Source organism: Thalassophryne amazonica, chromosome 12, assembly GCF_902500255.1.
Source record: "Thalassophryne amazonica chromosome 12, fThaAma1.1, whole genome shotgun sequence".
NCBI lineage: Eukaryota > Metazoa > Chordata > Actinopteri > Batrachoidiformes > Batrachoididae > Thalassophryne > Thalassophryne amazonica.
In genome coordinates this window covers 61,174,939-61,192,168 of record NC_047114.1, presented here as the reverse complement: position 1 = coordinate 61,192,168, position 17,230 = coordinate 61,174,939, and the positions used below count along the sequence as shown (strand labels likewise).

The 17,230-nt window shown below is 39.6% G+C and overlaps 1 protein-coding gene across 2 annotated transcripts; it reads left to right on the top strand.

The window, feature by feature from the left end:
* Positions 1-11,507: 11,507 nt before the first annotated feature.
* Positions 11,508-16,376, top strand: LOC117522149 (C-C motif chemokine 20-like). Of its 2 annotated transcripts, none has more exons than XM_034183529.1 (4): positions 11,508-11,596; positions 11,700-11,817; positions 15,602-15,679; positions 16,058-16,376. In XM_034183529.1, exons 1-4 carry the CDS (start codon positions 11,530-11,532, stop codon positions 16,128-16,130), a joined length of 336 nt encoding a protein of 111 aa, XP_034039420.1. In that variant the 5' UTR covers positions 11,508-11,529; the 3' UTR covers positions 16,131-16,376. The 2 variants fall into 2 exon arrangements, with proteins under 2 accessions (XP_034039420.1, XP_034039419.1); XM_034183528.1 differs by having other exon boundaries at positions 11,697-11,817.
* Positions 16,377-17,230: the final 854 nt, after the last annotated feature.

Here is a 17,230-nt window from a genome sequence, read left to right as displayed (position 1 = left end):
TGGCAAAAATAGCACCAATGCCAGTCTGTTTGTGAAAGGCTCATATTGTCCGATATTATTGGCCAACCAATACATTATATCGGTTGGACTTGTACCACTAATCTTCTGACAGTTAATGTTTTGTCATTTCTGTTTCAAGCATAGGCAATTTTGTAACTCTAGTGACATCTTCTCATTGACTTTCTATTATTTCTTCCCGAACACATTTTTGAACAAAGGCTTTCCCAGAAACAAAACCGTTGTCAAAAGTGATTGAAGCATTCAGAGACTTGGTTGCTAGCGGTGGCTGTAAACCAAAGAACTTATGTTTTTATTTGAGGACGGGATCCCACTTCACATACTGGTACCACAGTAATGGCTGAAGAAACACTGATCATCCTCTGGCTTCGGATTACGTGTGAGCACACGAAGTGTGGTTGTGCGGCGTCTTTACGATTGTGATTGCATAAACACAGTGTGGTGGTGATTAGATGTTCTCGCCATCCATCTGTTCTTCTGGCATTTACATCTTCAGTGTACTAAAGATAGAGACAGAGAGCACGAGAGAGAAAGAGAGAGAAATAATGGACAAAGAGATGCAGTAATTGTGTTGGTTTGTCAGTCGGCAGAGCGGTAGCACGCTTGCATCACCTGGGGAGCGCCGAGGCTCCATTCTGAGTTGATCTTTTGAGTTCTTCACTAGTCTGTGTGAGAGAGAAGCTGCGGCACGTCTTCCTGTGGATAATCACGTCTAAGTGCATGTGTAGACACACGTTCTCATTGTTCTTCCTTATCCACTGTCTGGATGGAGGGAGGGCCTGCACTGTTTCTCCTCTCAGCGCTGTGACCCAGCTGTGATACCACACAACCTCATCTTTGCACATAACAAACCAGACTAAAAATACTTCTCTCTCCACCACTCCACACTTCTCTGATCTGCCTCCCTCTTCTGGTTTGCTGTATTCTCCGGGGCCTCCCAGGCCACGAGTTACCGCTCTGCCAGACTCCAACACCCCTCGGCTGTTCCCGCAGTCACAGAGGACTTTTAATTCTATATTTTCCCCTCTTTTCATCTTGTCTAACTCATTCCAGGGAGGTTGCGGATGTTACGGTATTAGCTGAACAACAGAAGTGGAACACAGACTGTTGCATCACAAGCTTTCTTACAATTTTTTTCACAATAATTCCTCATCCCCCCCTGCAGCTACTTCAGTCACCCACACTCTGGACACAGGGCAGATGGGATGTAGGAGGAGACCGTGAGGACAGAATTCTGCTTGGCGGACAGATTTATACATCATGTAATTGAACATATCTTCAAGGCAGTTTTTTTTCAGAGCTTCACAGGTTTGACCTTTGAACAAGGCTAATTACAATAAACTCCTTGTTGTTGTTGTTGCTGTGGTAGATCTTGCCTCAGTTGCCTGAAGTGCTTTAAAAATCACACACTACACCTCCTTTGGTTAATTTAGACAAAGCTCCAGACTAATTTAAAATGTTTTCCACATTTTACTTTCAGATATTGGGGTCTATTTGTTGTTGGGGGTGCATGTGTTTGCATTGTTGCCTTTTTTTGACCCAAACCCACGCAGGTGACCAGAGGGGACTTTGTGTGGGTGGACAACTCAATGGTGTCCCCCCATTACACCACCCTCTGTCCCCTCTTCTCAGCTTCTGTCTTCTTTTTTTTTGGCCTTCCATCCAACAGCAGGAGAGCAAAAATAAAGGAGCGCAAAAAGAGGAGAAGTTGTGTTCTTTGCTCCACCCCTCTGGCAATTCCAGCACTTGCCATAATATTTCTGTGGTTAATAAAAAGCAAAATGCTGTTATATCTGAATAGAGACAAAGAAAACAAAGAGATGCTAACATTTGGTTCTGACCTCTGATGCATTTTCTCCAACAAAAATGACCCATTAGTTAATGTATGCAACACAGAGCTTAAAAAATGTTTGCAGGCTGTGAAGAAAATGTTGTTAACAATATTATTCCAGCTAAAGTATTTAATCTTTTTCAATCAGTTAAGGAAGACAATGCATTGTGTTTTATAGGCTAGAAAATTGATTGTGAATCCTTGAGCTTTTACACATCTGAATTTTGTATGAGATAAAAAAAAATCATGTTTCTTGACACTGAAATTTCTAAAATGATGTCCTTTATACTCACAGTGAAAACTAATCTCTACAACATGATATAAAAAAGAACATTCTGTGTAGCCAGAACATATTCAAGGCGTTTCACTTTTTCCAACTTTTTTTTTTGTTTGTTTATGTTACAGCCTTATTCCAAAATGGATGAAATAATTTTTTCCTTAAAATTACACACAATACCCCATAATGACAATGTGAAAAAAGTTTTTTATTTTTATTTTTGCAAATTTATTAAAAATAATAATAATAATAAAAAAAACTAACAAACTAGGAAATTACAGGTACATCCTGGTTCCACTGATCATCCTTCAGATGATTCTACAACTTAATTGTAGTCCACCTGGGGTAAATTCAGTTGATTGGACATGATTTGGAAAGGCACAAACCTGTCTACATATAAGGTCCCACAGTTTACAGTGCATGTCAGAGCACAAACCAAACATGAAGTCAAAGGAATTACCGGGTTCTACAGTCTCGGACCCTGGTTCCTCGGACACGTTTTAAAACTCGCGGGGACAGATCTTTTAAAGTGGTGGCGCCTAGCCTCTGGAATGAGCTTCCCTGTGCCCTTCGTTCTCTGGATTGTATAGATACTTTTAGAAGGCAACTAAAGACGCATTTCTTTAAGTTAGCTTTTTAGCCTAATATTGTATTTTATTGTTTTCATATGTTATTTTTAGATTATTTTTGTATGCCATGTGCAGCGCTTTGTGACCCTGGTCTGTGAAAGGTGCTTTATAAATAAAGCTTACTTACCCACTTACTTACTTGTCTTAAAGCATAAATTTGGTGAAGGGTACAGAAACATTTCTGCTGCTTTAAACATCCCAATGAGCACAGTGGCCTCCATCATCCATAAATGGAAGACATTCGGATCCACCAAGACTCTTCCTAGAGCTGACCACCCATCTAAACTGAGCAAATGGGGAGAAAGGCCTCATTTAGGGAGGCGACCAAGAACCTGATGGTCACTCTGTCAGAGCTCCAGCATTCCTTTGTGGAGTGAGAAGAACTTTCCAGAAGGACAACCATCTCTGCAGCAATCCACCAGTCAGGCCTGTATGGTAGAGTGGCCAGACGGAAGCCACTCCTTAGTAAAAGGAACATGGCAAAAGGCACCTGGGGGCCTCTCACACCATGAGAAATGAAATTCTGTGGTCTGATGAGTAAAGACTGAATTATTTGCCGTGAATGCCAGGCGTCATGTTTAGAGGAAACCAGGCATCAACTCACAACCCAGTCTCACGGCAAGTGGTGATTCAGCAGCACGAAATATACATTAATCTATTGGTTCGTGATATTGTGACGAAAAGCGCATTTTCGTTACATCAGCACAAATTCATTCTAATTCATTCCGTGATGGCTGCATGAAATTAAAAGCGGGGGGGGGGGGGGGGGGGGGTCATGGTTAAGGTTAGGGTTGGGGGTAGGAGTAGGGTTAGTTATAGTGAGTTAAAAACAAACCCTGTCACAAAAATTTGACTCATTTCGTGATGGGATCACAAAGAAACGTGAGACTGGGCTGTGCCGGCAGCACTCTTAATAGTTCAATGTCAGAGTTCATACAGTTTGTAGGAAGAGTTCTTGGACAGTTCTTTATCATGCACAGTCACAGGCAAGAATGAGTGAGAGCGGAATCCCACTGAGACACAAAGGAACTTAACTGGTGTGAAGCTCCAAAGTGATGTTGCTGTGCAGGTAGCCAGGAACCAGGGCAGCGTAGGAGCTGCACAGGATAGCGTCTGGAACACCAGGAAAGACAATTCACTCTAATACAGGAATTAGAGAGCTGGCCAAGTTACCTTGAGTTTAGCTGCGGGAAGCTCCGTCATCTTAGAGTATGGGAGCAGCAGGAAGACGAGGTCAAGGTCAGGAGTCTCGGTGAAGCTCTGGGAAGCTCCTGGAAGAATCTGGTTTGACTCTTGGGTCATGGATCAGCGATCACAGAGAATCTGGCATCAGGACAGGAAAACCAACCCACTGGTCTCACGGCATGGAAAACCCAGAATCGGGCAAAGAATGAGCTGAAAGCCTGGGTTATGTAGCCCGCTCTTCATCAGCTGCTCATACACAGCAGGTAAGTGGCCGTGATGAGCGGTGATGCGATTGTGATTCGGCTCTGAGTGCGCCATCTGGGGGGAAAACTCAGAAACTACAAACAGGGTTAAAAACAGGACAGGAAAGCAGACCATGACAGGAATCTGTAGTTGTGACTGGAAAAACTGGACAGTGTAACCAGTTATATAGTTTCACTATGATTTTTTTTTCTTTTTAGATGTAGGATGAATTGCTACCTCCTTCCTCTCTTAAAAGTGGAAAATGCTACATTTCTGTCTTAGGAAACCGACTCATCAGTTAAAAAGTAAGTCCCTTTGGCTTCTCCCTTGTTTGCATTCAGGGTCTCCACAGCAAATCCGAGGTGGATCTGCATGTTGAAGTGGCACAAGTTTTACACCGGATGCCCTTCCTGATTCTCCACATTACATGGAGAAATGTGGCAGGGGTGGTGTTGAGTTGAAGTTATGAGTTCTAGTGGAAAATATTCCATAAAAAGGATACACTCAAAAATAAATAAAATAAAATAAAAACCTCACTGGTGCAATTTTGTGCAGCGTTTCCATCCAATAAATACACGGAGCCCCAACTCAAGTTAAATTACATATGTGACTGTCCTCTGTTTGAGTTTGGGCCAATATATTTTATAGACTGTAAATCATGTTAAAAAAAACTGAGTTGAACTGAATTAAGTGAATCCACGAAGTCCTTTTTTGTCGGAAATTGAATTTGAATCTTTTTGCCAAGGTTTATCTCAAGTTATGTCCCCAACTGTATGCAACTAAATAAATTAAAAGTGAAGTGTTTTACTTGTTCAGTTCATAAACAAAATAACACTAAATCAATAATGAAACACTAATTAATTGCTGTTTTTGCATAGCACAGGATGTGTTTGTGTGTCTGTCACTGAGACACAGTAATGATAACAGGATGTGCTATACACAGCATTAATGGGGATTAAACTGTCAAACATGTTAATTAACTTTATTTCCCCCTCATCTGCAGACACAGTAGGTCACAATCATGAGTGTGTGTGTGTGTGTGTGTGTGTGTGTGTGTGTGTGTGTGTGTGTGTGTGTGTGTGTGTGTGTGTGTGTGTGTGTGTGTGTGTGTGTGTGTGTGTGTGTGTGTGTGTATGCACACAGATAAGATAAAGGAAACAGAAGCAGGATGCAAACTGTCCCAAACATCATTTTTAAGTCACTTCCAAACTTACTGCTTCCTGATTGTTGAATGAATTTGCAACCAGTTATTCTGCAACATGTGACACACAGATGAGCAGCACAAGAAGAGCACAGAGCTCCTCATGACATGCCTGAGCCAAAGCAACACTGCCATCCACTGGATGAGGAGGTAATAAATGGCATGCATGCGTGTGTGTGTGGTGATAAAGTGAAATGTGTGGACCAGGCTGTGTCAAGTGGGTGGACAGGAACGAAATCAAGGAGGCCACAAGTTACTATGAGTCAAGAACTCTGACGAAGTGAGGCACAGCTTTCAAGTCTAATTTAGTCTGGGATCACACAAGGTGATGGAAGTCATAAAACACGATGCAACAGTCACGTGAATGAGCTGCCAAGTTTTACTCAGTCGAGAATTTTCATTTCAAAAATGTTGTGTTTGTCAGCTCCATAATGAGCTTCTCTACATATGTCATCTCATCTGTGCTGACCCTAAATATATACATTCACAATATGAAATCTCTTCTCAAGCATTCTTCAGTAATTGGAATAGTTAATGCACATTAACTCCATAATTAGTATCATTACATATACCTTCCTATTTGTGTCACCATAAAAATCTGTCATAAAACATTTCCAAGTAATGACTGTTAGAACTCAATTAAGAGAAATATGCAACCTACTGTATATGAATTTAATATTTATAGATTGAAATCTATATATTAAAAGCCAAGTGGCCTCGGTGTGTAACTTCGATCACGGAGAAACTGGGGAGAGCTGACATTTGCAAAGTTGATAGGACTAATATTTTTGGAGAAATTACGGTTATTAGGCAACATCAGTGAATAATTTATGTTATCACCATTAATCAGTCCCTGGTAACCAGACACGCTCTCAACAAAGGAAATATCTCAACCTTGCCAGTTGTAAAACATGACATTAACTAAATGTGCCTAATAATGAATAAATATTATTCACAAAACTGTCTCATTTTAATTTCCTGCACTTTCAGTTAAAATCATTATAGAAACTTAGTAAAATTTACAACCACCATTGAAAAATGTCAGCTACATATTTTATAAACACAACCCAATTTAGAGCCTGTGGATCCCCACATATTTACATTTTTAGTACATATTTAATATAATATAATGTAATATAATATGAATACATAAATAGATCAAGGGGGTACTCATGTTGTAAATATCAAGTGTTTACAATGCATCGATCATGGTCACAACAAAAACCCTTCATCCTAATTAATATTAAAATATATGCACAAACATAAAATCTAACCAATTCATCCAATGTCTAGTAGGTGAAAGCATTAAGTGAGATGTATTAAGTTCACAGATAAAACAATCCATTCTCAATAATATTCAAATATATGCAACAAATATCACTAAAATCTAATCGGTTCATAGAATTTCCAGTGTGTATCTATGGTGAAAGCATGATCCGTTTGTCCATGACAGCCACCAACACAGAAACAACTGCCACATGTTTGTAGCAAACAGAGGGGTTAGCCTAGTTTATCTATGGTCAGGCATGCACATAACTGGTACTCATGGTGCTTGTGCATGCTAAAAATAAATGATATGCTGCAGAAAACACAAGGTAAGGGCATCATAAGAGGAAAGCAATGACACATTGTAGAAAAAGTGTTTCCCTCTGCTGTGCCTCAATGATGTTTAGCACACACAATCACGATGCGTACCAGTTATGTGCACCCCTGTCTATGGTTGCTAATAATCTATGAATGTACAAAATCCATCACTAGACAAATAGTTGTGTCGGTGTTGCCGACCAAACGGTTCCCCCTAAACCCCCCCTCCCCCCCGCCTTCACTGCATGTGCGTCATTTTGGAGCTGCAGCAGCAATTCACCGATTATCGACTCATTTCTGCTTAAAACTGACTTCAGAGTAATTTAAGAGGTTTTACTTTGTCATCTGATGGTTAATAATCACATTATTCCCTTTGATCGCTTTGGGTGTAGAGAGTCAGCCTCACAGAGAGTCAGACTCAGACATGCTGCTGTCACGCTTTGATCGCTCCCGTTTTTTTTTATATGAAATAATGCTGAATTTATGTTGAAATGATTGTTGTACAAAAGCTTCAGATATCTGTCACTGAGACTGATGATGACTGGAGCACAGTTTGAAGCAGAAAGGTGGTGATAATCAGTGAAATGCTGCTGCCGCTCCAAAATGACTTATGCGCAGTGAAGGCAGCGGGGGACCGATTTTTAGAGGGGACCATTTGGTTGGCAACACCGGTTTTTGGCTGGGAGGAAATTAGCTTCAACGGGAGAGAGGCCAAACCAATCTGAAAGTTCTCACCTTTGTCTGGTTCCAAGGCTAAACACACGCACCAACCATCCCTAAAATCTAATCAGCTCATTGTCTGCACAGGGATATAATGTCAAATGTCAACTATAAGTACTGTGATCAGCTTTAAACCTTCACACATGTAATAAAATCAGGATAAGAGAACAGACATGTGGCAGCACAGTGGAAACGTGGTTAGCACTGTTGCCTCACAGCGAGAAGGTCATGGGTTCGATTCCCACCTGGTCCTTGGAGTTTGCATGTTCTTCCTGTGTTTGCGTGGTTTTCATCTAGGTGCTTCCTCTCACATCCAAAGACAAGAAACTTTAAATTGTCCGTAGGTGTGCGTGTGGGTGTGAATGTGTTTGTGTATATGTGGCCCTGCGACATGCTGGCGTCCTGTCCAGGGTGTACCCCGCCTCACGCTCTTTGACTTCTGGATTACAGCCCCCCCCCCCCCCCCCCCCCCCCCCCCCCTTCCCACGACCCTTAATTGGAGTAAGCAGTTGAATATGAGTGAGTGAGTGAGAACAGACACGATGAGAAAGCCGCACTGTGCACAACCTGTTGTTTTTGCAAATGATGGTTTACGGGTTGTTGACATGCTGCTTGTGAAAATGTTCTGCCCACTGCAAATAGGTCAGCAGAGGTGATTTGGCGTTGTCAGCTTTCTGCAGGCAAAATAGGTCATGCTCGCAATGAGTGAGGTTTTGACAAGCCTCTTGTATGTCATTGTACTCACCACAAAAAAACCTCAACACTGCTGATTATGTGAAACATGGTGATCACAGCATCTACGAAACAGGAAAAGTGCAATATTCTGTAATCAGGTTCAAACAGGCAGTAACATAATAACAGTCTAAACTAGAAGCACTCAGAGTGCAAACCTCCGCCAAGGCCATGGGGTCACTGACACCATAACATCTACACGCCTTGGAATCATTAAACCTAAAAAAGTCTAACAATGATGTTTGCTCAGTAGTAAAAAAGTTTCATCTGCTGTGACTGGATAGCATGTATCCTTAGCGCTTGGCATCACAGTTTATTGCAACTTGCACCTTTCCCAGAAGCTACTGTCATCTGAGCACTGATATTGATATTGCATGTGCTTATAGACAAAAACAAATAAGAGACAAAATTCAATTTATTATTCAACTAAACTGCAAATATATGAATTTTTTAACATTTATGAAACACTTCTCTAAACAAGGCCATAGGGTCACTGACCCTAAAGAGATTCCCTCCTTGGCACAGTGATCTATTTCTTTTTGTCTCTTTCTCTAAAATTGTATATAATAATCCTTAGATTATAACATATAAACAAAAATAAATTTAAGAAATATTACAATTTGAAAACAAATGCACCCGAACGTGATGACAGCTGCAACTGCTTAATGCTAACTTTTAACATTGAAAATGCCATAGACATGCTAATGCGTTAGCATCGGGATCCAGATCACCAATTTAATCACTTGTTCCTCTTGTCATTTCCAACCACTCCACAAAATTTCATCAAAATCTGTTCAAAACGTTTTGAGTTATCCTGCTGACAAACAGACAGACAAACAAACAAATGCGGCCGAAAATATAACCTCCTTGGCGGAGGTAATAACTCTGCCACTGGAAGTGCATGAGCCAGTGCTGCAACCAAGCCTGGATAAGTGAGGACGGGTTGGTGTGGAACAGTATCTGGCTGCAAGACAACTGGATGATGGTCATCGGGTGTAAATTCTGCAAAATCAAGCATGCAGATCTCAACAATAATATAAATCTAAACCAAGTAAAGAACGTGAATACTGGAAGATCGTCAGTAACTTTAATCATCTCACTGTTTTACAACTTTAAATTTAAAGGGCAAGTTAAATTTTTGTAGTCATAATCATATTAAAACATTGTTAACAATCCAGACAATGAGTGCTCAACTCACCTTTGACAGGTGAGTCGTATTGACAGAAATATCTTTATATGTAAATTAATGCAAAGCACATTCACACATCCAATCGAGCTATAAATATTTATCTAAATCTCAAAATTGCATATTAATGCATTGTTGCATTTTTTGATGACATATATTGTACGTGCTATGAGTCATATTTTACAGGTACTACTAGTAGTACTCATACTGTAAACTACTGCTGAATATAAATAATAATACATATATTCAATAACAAAGATAATATATAATAAATATACTTGTGTCTGTAATGGTAATTTTGACTCTGTATGATTCATCATATGACTTCTGTCTGTCAACATTATTCCTTCATTTTCCTTGACCTTTGGCTAATTAACTCCAAAATCTAACTGCCTCTAGAGATCTACCCAAGTAATATTCCCGCCAAGTTTGATCCATCTAGGCTTCTTGGTTTGTGAGCTATACAAAAAAAGGTCTTCTTAAACCATGTTTTCCTTGACCTTGACCTTTGACCAAATTATTCCAAAATCTTATCACAAGTAGACATCTATAAACAATATTTCCTCCAATTTGGCAGGAACACTGTTTCTGAGATATCTAACACACACACAAACGTGCGCACGCACACACACACACACACACACACACACACACGCACAGACCAGTGAAAATAATACCCTGCTAATGCTGCTGCAAAAAAATTGATTTTTAAAAAGCTCTATGTTAGCTGGGGCAGCACGGTGACTTAGTGGTTAGCATTGTTGCCTCACAGCAAGAAGGTCATGGGTTCAATTCTCACCTGTGGCCTTTGTGCATGGAGTTTATGTGTTCTTCCCATGTTTGTGTGGGTTCCCTGCAGGTGCTATGGCTTCCTTCCCCATCCAAAGACATGCAGATTTGGTGGATTGGAGTCTATAAATTGTACATGCGTGCAGGTGTGAATGTGTTTGTTTGTCTATATGTGGCCCTGCAACACACAGAAGTTCTGTCCAGGGTGTATCATGCCTCATGCCCTATGACTGCTGGGATAGGCTCAGCCAGCCTGGTCTCACGTTTTGTTTTCGTGCCCCGTTTTTTATTTATTTTGCTATTTATAATCTTCCCGTTCTAACTCTAACCATGACCATAGCATAAGTGTGTACCCTCCCCAAACATTAACCATGACCCCCCAAGACCCCTCCCCTTTCACCCTACATTTTGTGCCCCCGTCACAAAATGAATTCATGCCCCATTACAAAAAATGGCCCATTTTCGTACCCCGTCGCAAACCCATAGATTAATGTATTTTTCATAACGCAGTCCCACAAACTGCCATGAGACAAGGTTGGCTCAGCAGGGATATCCCTACCCTTCACTGGAGTAAGCGGTTGAAGATGCGTGAGTGTGTGATAGCTGGTTTAGCTACTGTTACTGTACTGTGTTCCATATTTTATTCATAAATTTGAAAAAACCTATAGATTTCCAGCAAAATAAACAATTGTCAAATGTGAATCGAGCAATCAGAGACTTGATCACTAACAGTGTTTTTATCTGACCTGTAAAAGCATAGATGAGAACCCATGCAATGCATCAGTGCACAACATTCTCACTGCCCCCCACCCCAACACACACACACACACACACACACACACACACACACACACACACACACACACACACACACACACACACACACACACACACACACACACACACACACACACACACACACACAAAGTGTTGCATATTTGTACAGAAAAGACTTCATGTGTAAACAAAAAGTACAACGTTTGCATCTTTGCAGCATGATGTAATAGTGGGCTTCCTGTCCTCGATTTAGGATCCACAGGCTGTAAGTGTGAGCAGTGCCACAGAGGTATATAAATACACGGGTGGGAGTAAAAGTCTGCAATAACGTCTCTTCTTGTTCTTTGCATTACCAGCATGGCTGTGATCACCGTGACAACCATTCTGCTTTGCTTCATACTGGGCCTGCTCGATTCCTCTGCCTGTAAGTTCGTTCAATATAGTCGGGTGTGCATGCATGCACACACGGACACACACACACACTTATATAAAGTGACTAATTGCTAATTGATTTGTGTGTGCAGCAGGCTCACGTACAGGTGCAGCTTGTTGTACAAGATACAGCAGGAAGCCGGTGCCCTTCCAGCGTATAAAAGGCTACAGAGAGCAAAGTGGCCATGAAAAATGCCGCCTCAACGCTATCATGTAAGACTCTCTTCTGCTGATCCATCACTTCTGCACAACAGCCCCCTCGCTGACTGTGATATTTCAGTATTATGGAAATGTCATGTCAAATAGGTTTTTTTTTTAATGGTTGCATTTATTGTAAATCCAGAGGCAGAGAAGATGTGTCGTTCAAAGTGTTACAACAAAAACAGTTTTTTTTTTTTTTTTTCAAAGATGCAGTGAGAAAGTGAGACTTTTCAGATAGTCAGCAGTAACATAAAGGTTGTCGTTTTCATTGCAGGTAGCATTTTGTTTCATATCTCTGAACACTATTTTCAAATAATGTGAGCTGTCATGTTTTATTACAGCAAATTTTAAGATTGTTTGAAAGAGTCAAGCTGTGATATACAGTCTTAAAGAATGTCTCTTCCACATCGCTATGATACACATTATTTTCATAAATATAATAGCTCTCAATTCCATTTTGACCCTGTCCCCTTTTATGTAACCCCTACACAATTACCCCAACATTAGGATAGGGGGAAACAGGTGCCACTGTAACACATTTTACTTCTGAGGCCTCAGGTTTTTGGAGTGTTGGAGTGTGAAATTGAGTTACAAACTACCAAAAAATCATCACCATTTAAGAGTTCTATTACAACCTGAGCCACAATATAATATATTTTATAAACTGATGTCAAACTCAAAGGGTTCAAAGTGTTGCACGGCACACCATGACTGCTTGTGGTGTTTTCCAACCTATGCACTTATCACTTCACTTTCACTTTCATGCCCTACATTCTGCACCTGGCGAGATAGGCAGAACACTGGGTCGAATGCTTCACCTCAGGGAGCTGTGGTGGCTGGTGGCTGCACTCGCTGAGATGACAGTTGACACTCTGAGTAGCTTTACTTATCTTACACATAGAACACACGCATGATAGATTACAATGCTAAATACATTACACCCCTTCTGCAGCTTGTACCTTACTTTGTGCAAAATAGTAGCAAACAATTATTTTTCATGCAAACATTTAGTGGTTTAAAGTAGATGTTGGACATTTTTCAACCTGGGCTCTATTTTTAAATGCTTTTGGGGTTCATCTTATCAGTTGGGACAAAAATGAATTTAATCAGTGCATTATTTATTTAAACTGCAAATGGTGCCGCAGCAAGCAAAAGTTAACTGGCTAATTAATGTTATTGGGCAGGGCAATAAGAACTTCACTTCTTGTCACAACTGAACATGTGTAAAGGTCACTAGAAAATGTCCCGTTGCATGGGTCATTTCCATGTTGAGCTAAATTTGTTCACCATAGATTTGTCGTTGTTTACCACACTAAATGTTTTTAAGTCAAGACTCAAAACCTATTTTTATTCTCTTTCTTATGGATAGTTTAGATTTTTATTTGTTTTATTCTGTTTTTATTTACGTATTTGAATTTTTTTATTCATTTTTAATTATTTATTCAATTTTATGTTGACTTCTTTTATGTAAGGTGCCTTGAGACCGCTTTTGCTGTGATTTATAAGCTAATTAAATTAAATTATTAATGAAATTAAATTAATTAAAATTAAATGCAAGAAACTTTTAAATGACCATTTATACAGTTAGCTGCATACCTTAGCCTAGCTGCCCTCCTCCATTACTGCTGTCCACTGAGACACTACATGTCAACAGCAGAGGAGGGTCTCGCTGTGTAAGATGCATCCCCACAGTAAGAACAACTCTCACAGTAACAAGTTAAGTCTTTGTCAGATACTTTGACTTGTAGGAAATAAAAAAATCCAAAGAAGAAGGAATACATTGGAGTTGATCATTGGTGACGGGTTCTGTTGGTAAAGCAGGTTGTCCACAGTCCAAAAGCTTACTGGACTAATTCCTGACTCTGCTTCTCTATGTCAGCGTGCAAAATGCATAAAATGTTGAGGATATGCCATCACTGGTGGCACTGTGGCTTAGTGGTTAGACGGGTGCCTCACAGCAAGGAGGTCATGGGATCACTTCCCACCCATTCGTGGAGGTTGCATGTTCTGTCTGTGTGGGTTTCCTCCAGGTACTCCAGGTACACAATAAACATAGCATGCTTTTTCAGGGTCTGCTCCTTTCTCTGCCCCTGAATAAAGCAGCATCTCTACATCTGGAGTTGGTCCCTGGGTGCCGGAGTGTGGCTGCTCACTGCTCCCAGTGATTCAATTGTGTCTAACTGTAATTAGGATGGGTTAAATGCAGAGGGCAAATTTTGTTGTATGTATGTATGTGTACAGTGACAGTAAAGGCTCTATCATTATTATTATTAATATGTATACTCGTATGTGGTGGACATGACAAGCGAAGCTCTTCAGCATCTCTCATCATGTCTTTTAGATCCTTCGGACTTTTTTGGAGTAAATACTTCGGTGGAGCATGAGCATGGCTAAAACGTTTCAGCTTCTGGGAGCTCTGACCCCCAGATCCCCCACCTTTTATTTTATTTATTTATTTTGCCTTTCAGCTTCTGGGGGAGCTCCCCCCCCCCCCCAACTTTTAAATATATATATTTTTTGCCTTTCAGCTTCTAGGGGAGAGCTGCCCCCCAGACCTCCCCCCACCTTTTTAAGCATTTTTCTTTTTTTCACCTACAATATGGCAAATGATCATATTGCAATATTGTCATATCAATATGACAAAAGATATGACTATGATTTCACACAAAGTGCAGCAACAGTAAAAATTCAACATTCTTCAACAAAACATTAATACCACATTCATTTTGCACTCATCATAAGCTTAGGATACAGTGCAAAAGTATTGGAACACTTGGCATTTCACACATATGTTATAAAGATTAAAAAAGAAAATAAGATTCTAAAATCAAACCCTCACTGTGCCTTGTGATAGAATCACTATGATGACTGCTACAAGATGGCGGCCACATTTCTTGTGCCTTCTTTATAATGTCTATGTTCGACTATGTACAACTTTTTACAACAACAGTTTGTAGCTTTTTCCCCACTGCGGAATTTTTTTTTTTGACATTTCTGGTTAGGGTTAAAACTCCAGCTTTTGTGGCTTCTGTTATTCTTCTCTACAAGAGTCAAGACAAAAGTCAGACTACCAGAGCAAGAATTTTAGCTGAGGAAGCTTCTGCGATTTGAAGCGAAACGTCCTCGCATCAAGCAACCCAGTTCAGTTGAAGATTCAAGCTTCTCTACTGTTCTGCTTGGTTAAGTTTTCATTAACTAACCAGGTTCGATGTACTTACTCAAATCAGTTTTGACATTTGAACCATTCGCATTAGCACATCTTAAAGGGGAGGTGATGGTCTAGTGGTTAAGGTGTTGGGCTTGAGTCCAGAAGATCATGGGCTCAAATCCCTGCCTGACTGGAAAATCACTAAGGGCCCTTGGGCAAGGCCTTTAATCTCCTATTGCTCCCGGTGTGTAGTGAGCGCCTTGTATGGCAGCACCCTGACATCGGGGTGAATGTGAGGCATGATTGTAAAGCGCTTTGAGCGTCTGATGCAGATGGAAAAGCGCTACATAAATGCAGTCCATTTACTTAAACAGTTTGAGGAACTGTTGGGGTTAAAAGAACAAATCAGGTTTTACAGGACAGTGTTTCATCTGTCCCAGTCTCCACTATATAATGAAAGCAAATGATACATATTATTCTCTCTCTCTTTTTTAACATGGCTTGTCCTTTTGATCATTCATCTCCTCTCACACATTCTACTACAACATAATATCATGGACTTCATAATGTGAAGTGTCTCTCTCACTGTGTGTGTGTGTGTGTGTGTGTGCGTGCGTGTATTGATGCTGTGCCATCTCACTCTTTCAGTTTTTACACAGTGAAGAAGAATGAAATCTGTGCCACCCGGAAGGATGAGTGGGTGAGGAGAACTCTGGATTTACTCAGGTGTGAGAACCCTTCCTGCAGATACGAGTACATGAAGTTTAATAGTGCATCAGTATGGTGAATATAGAATTGTAGGGTTTGTGTCAGGAAGATGGAATTTTCTATCAAGATAGAGCTTGAAATAACAAAAAAGGAAAATAAATATGGATATGGGGCCATTAAAGAAAGATGGCTGGTTGAATTCTGATTCATAATTAAACAGTAATTTTCTCTAAATATTTTCCTCTTTGGAAAATAAAAATTGCTGCTATTGTCAAAAAATTTTGTTCAACCCCTTTCCTTAAAAGTAAAAATTATAAAAAGGTAGATTTGCTTTTATTTCGGCATATATATGCAGGATGCATTTGTCTGATAACTACAAACTGCTTTTTCTGTTAGTTCAAAACTAAAGAAGATGTCAAAGATCAGCCCTGCAGAAGGAGAAGAAGAAAAAAGGAATATTGTCAATTGAAGATGGAAGTGGATCTTCCTAAACGCAGCTGATACTTTTTATTAGGAACAAGCACACAGATGGTGTCCTTATAGAAAAGGAAGTTGTGTTTCATAGAAATGCTAATTTCAGGAAGTTTGTGAAAGACACTGTGCCATCTCAAATTCAATTATTTCTGGTTGCTATCTCAGCAAAACTAAAGACATGCAAATACTTTTACCAGCGTGAAGGAAACAGAGTCTCAGCAGCACACAGTATTTTGACTGAGCATTGCTCTGAAATTACAACTTTTGTGATTATGCTCATGCTATAGGAAAACTGGAAATGAAAGTTTCACTTGCAAACAATGGCTTCTGACTTGCTTGCTGCTCAAGAGTATCAAGGATGGAATAAAATATAAAAATGTAAATATTTGTCTACCACAAGCTGTGTTCCTCAACAAAAATATAAATGCAGTTCTTTTGTTTGCTCACATTTTTTCACACATTGAAGTAAAAGGTTCACGCTGTTAACCACAGGTAGTTTTGTATGGATAATTTTTCCAGTTTTGACAATATAATTATAAAAAACATGATGGAGCAATAGGCATATTTGCTTAATTAAGGCAATGTGTAATTATTTTGTTACATATTTTATAGTAAAATCATGTTGAAAATGTGTGTATCAAATTAGGTACAGCACATTTATCAGGTATTTTACCTCTAAACCCGACAATTGTCTTTTTAATGATTTTCATGCATTACGTATACCATGAACCAACATACACTGTTTGATTAATTCATTTATAATTAATGCTTTAAATTACGTAAATAGATATATATTTAGAGTGGAGTAAGATGCGGGAGTCGAGGCCAAGTGGAAACTTTTAAAGGAAACAGAAGAATGTAAGATGATAAAAATGTTGGATTCTGTATATTTTGATTTGGTTAAAAAAAATAAAAAAAAGACGGTGTTTGTAATACGTTGTAAAAAAAAGCTGGACACATCAAGTATGATACAAAACAAAGTTCATATATGCAAAGTGTTATTTAATTTATTTTTTCAATTTGTCAAAAGTCCAACTCACAGTTCCGTTTTAAAGAATGTTTCAGACTTTAGAATATTTAAAGTAATTAAAATTA

Bases quoted from the DNA above. Each gene is read 5' to 3' on its own strand.
- LOC117522149 (XM_034183528.1), top strand. From the start codon at position 11,530: ATGGCTGTGATCACCGTGACAACCATTCTGCTTTGCTTCATACTGGGC. The intron at 11,597-11,696 runs GTAAGTTCGTTC...TTGTGTGTGCAG, and splicing joins CCTGCTCGATTCCTCTGCCT to CAGGCTCACGTACAGGTGCA. The intron at 11,818-15,601 runs GTAAGACTCTCT...TCACTCTTTCAG, and splicing joins TGCCGCCTCAACGCTATCAT to TTTTTACACAGTGAAGAAGA.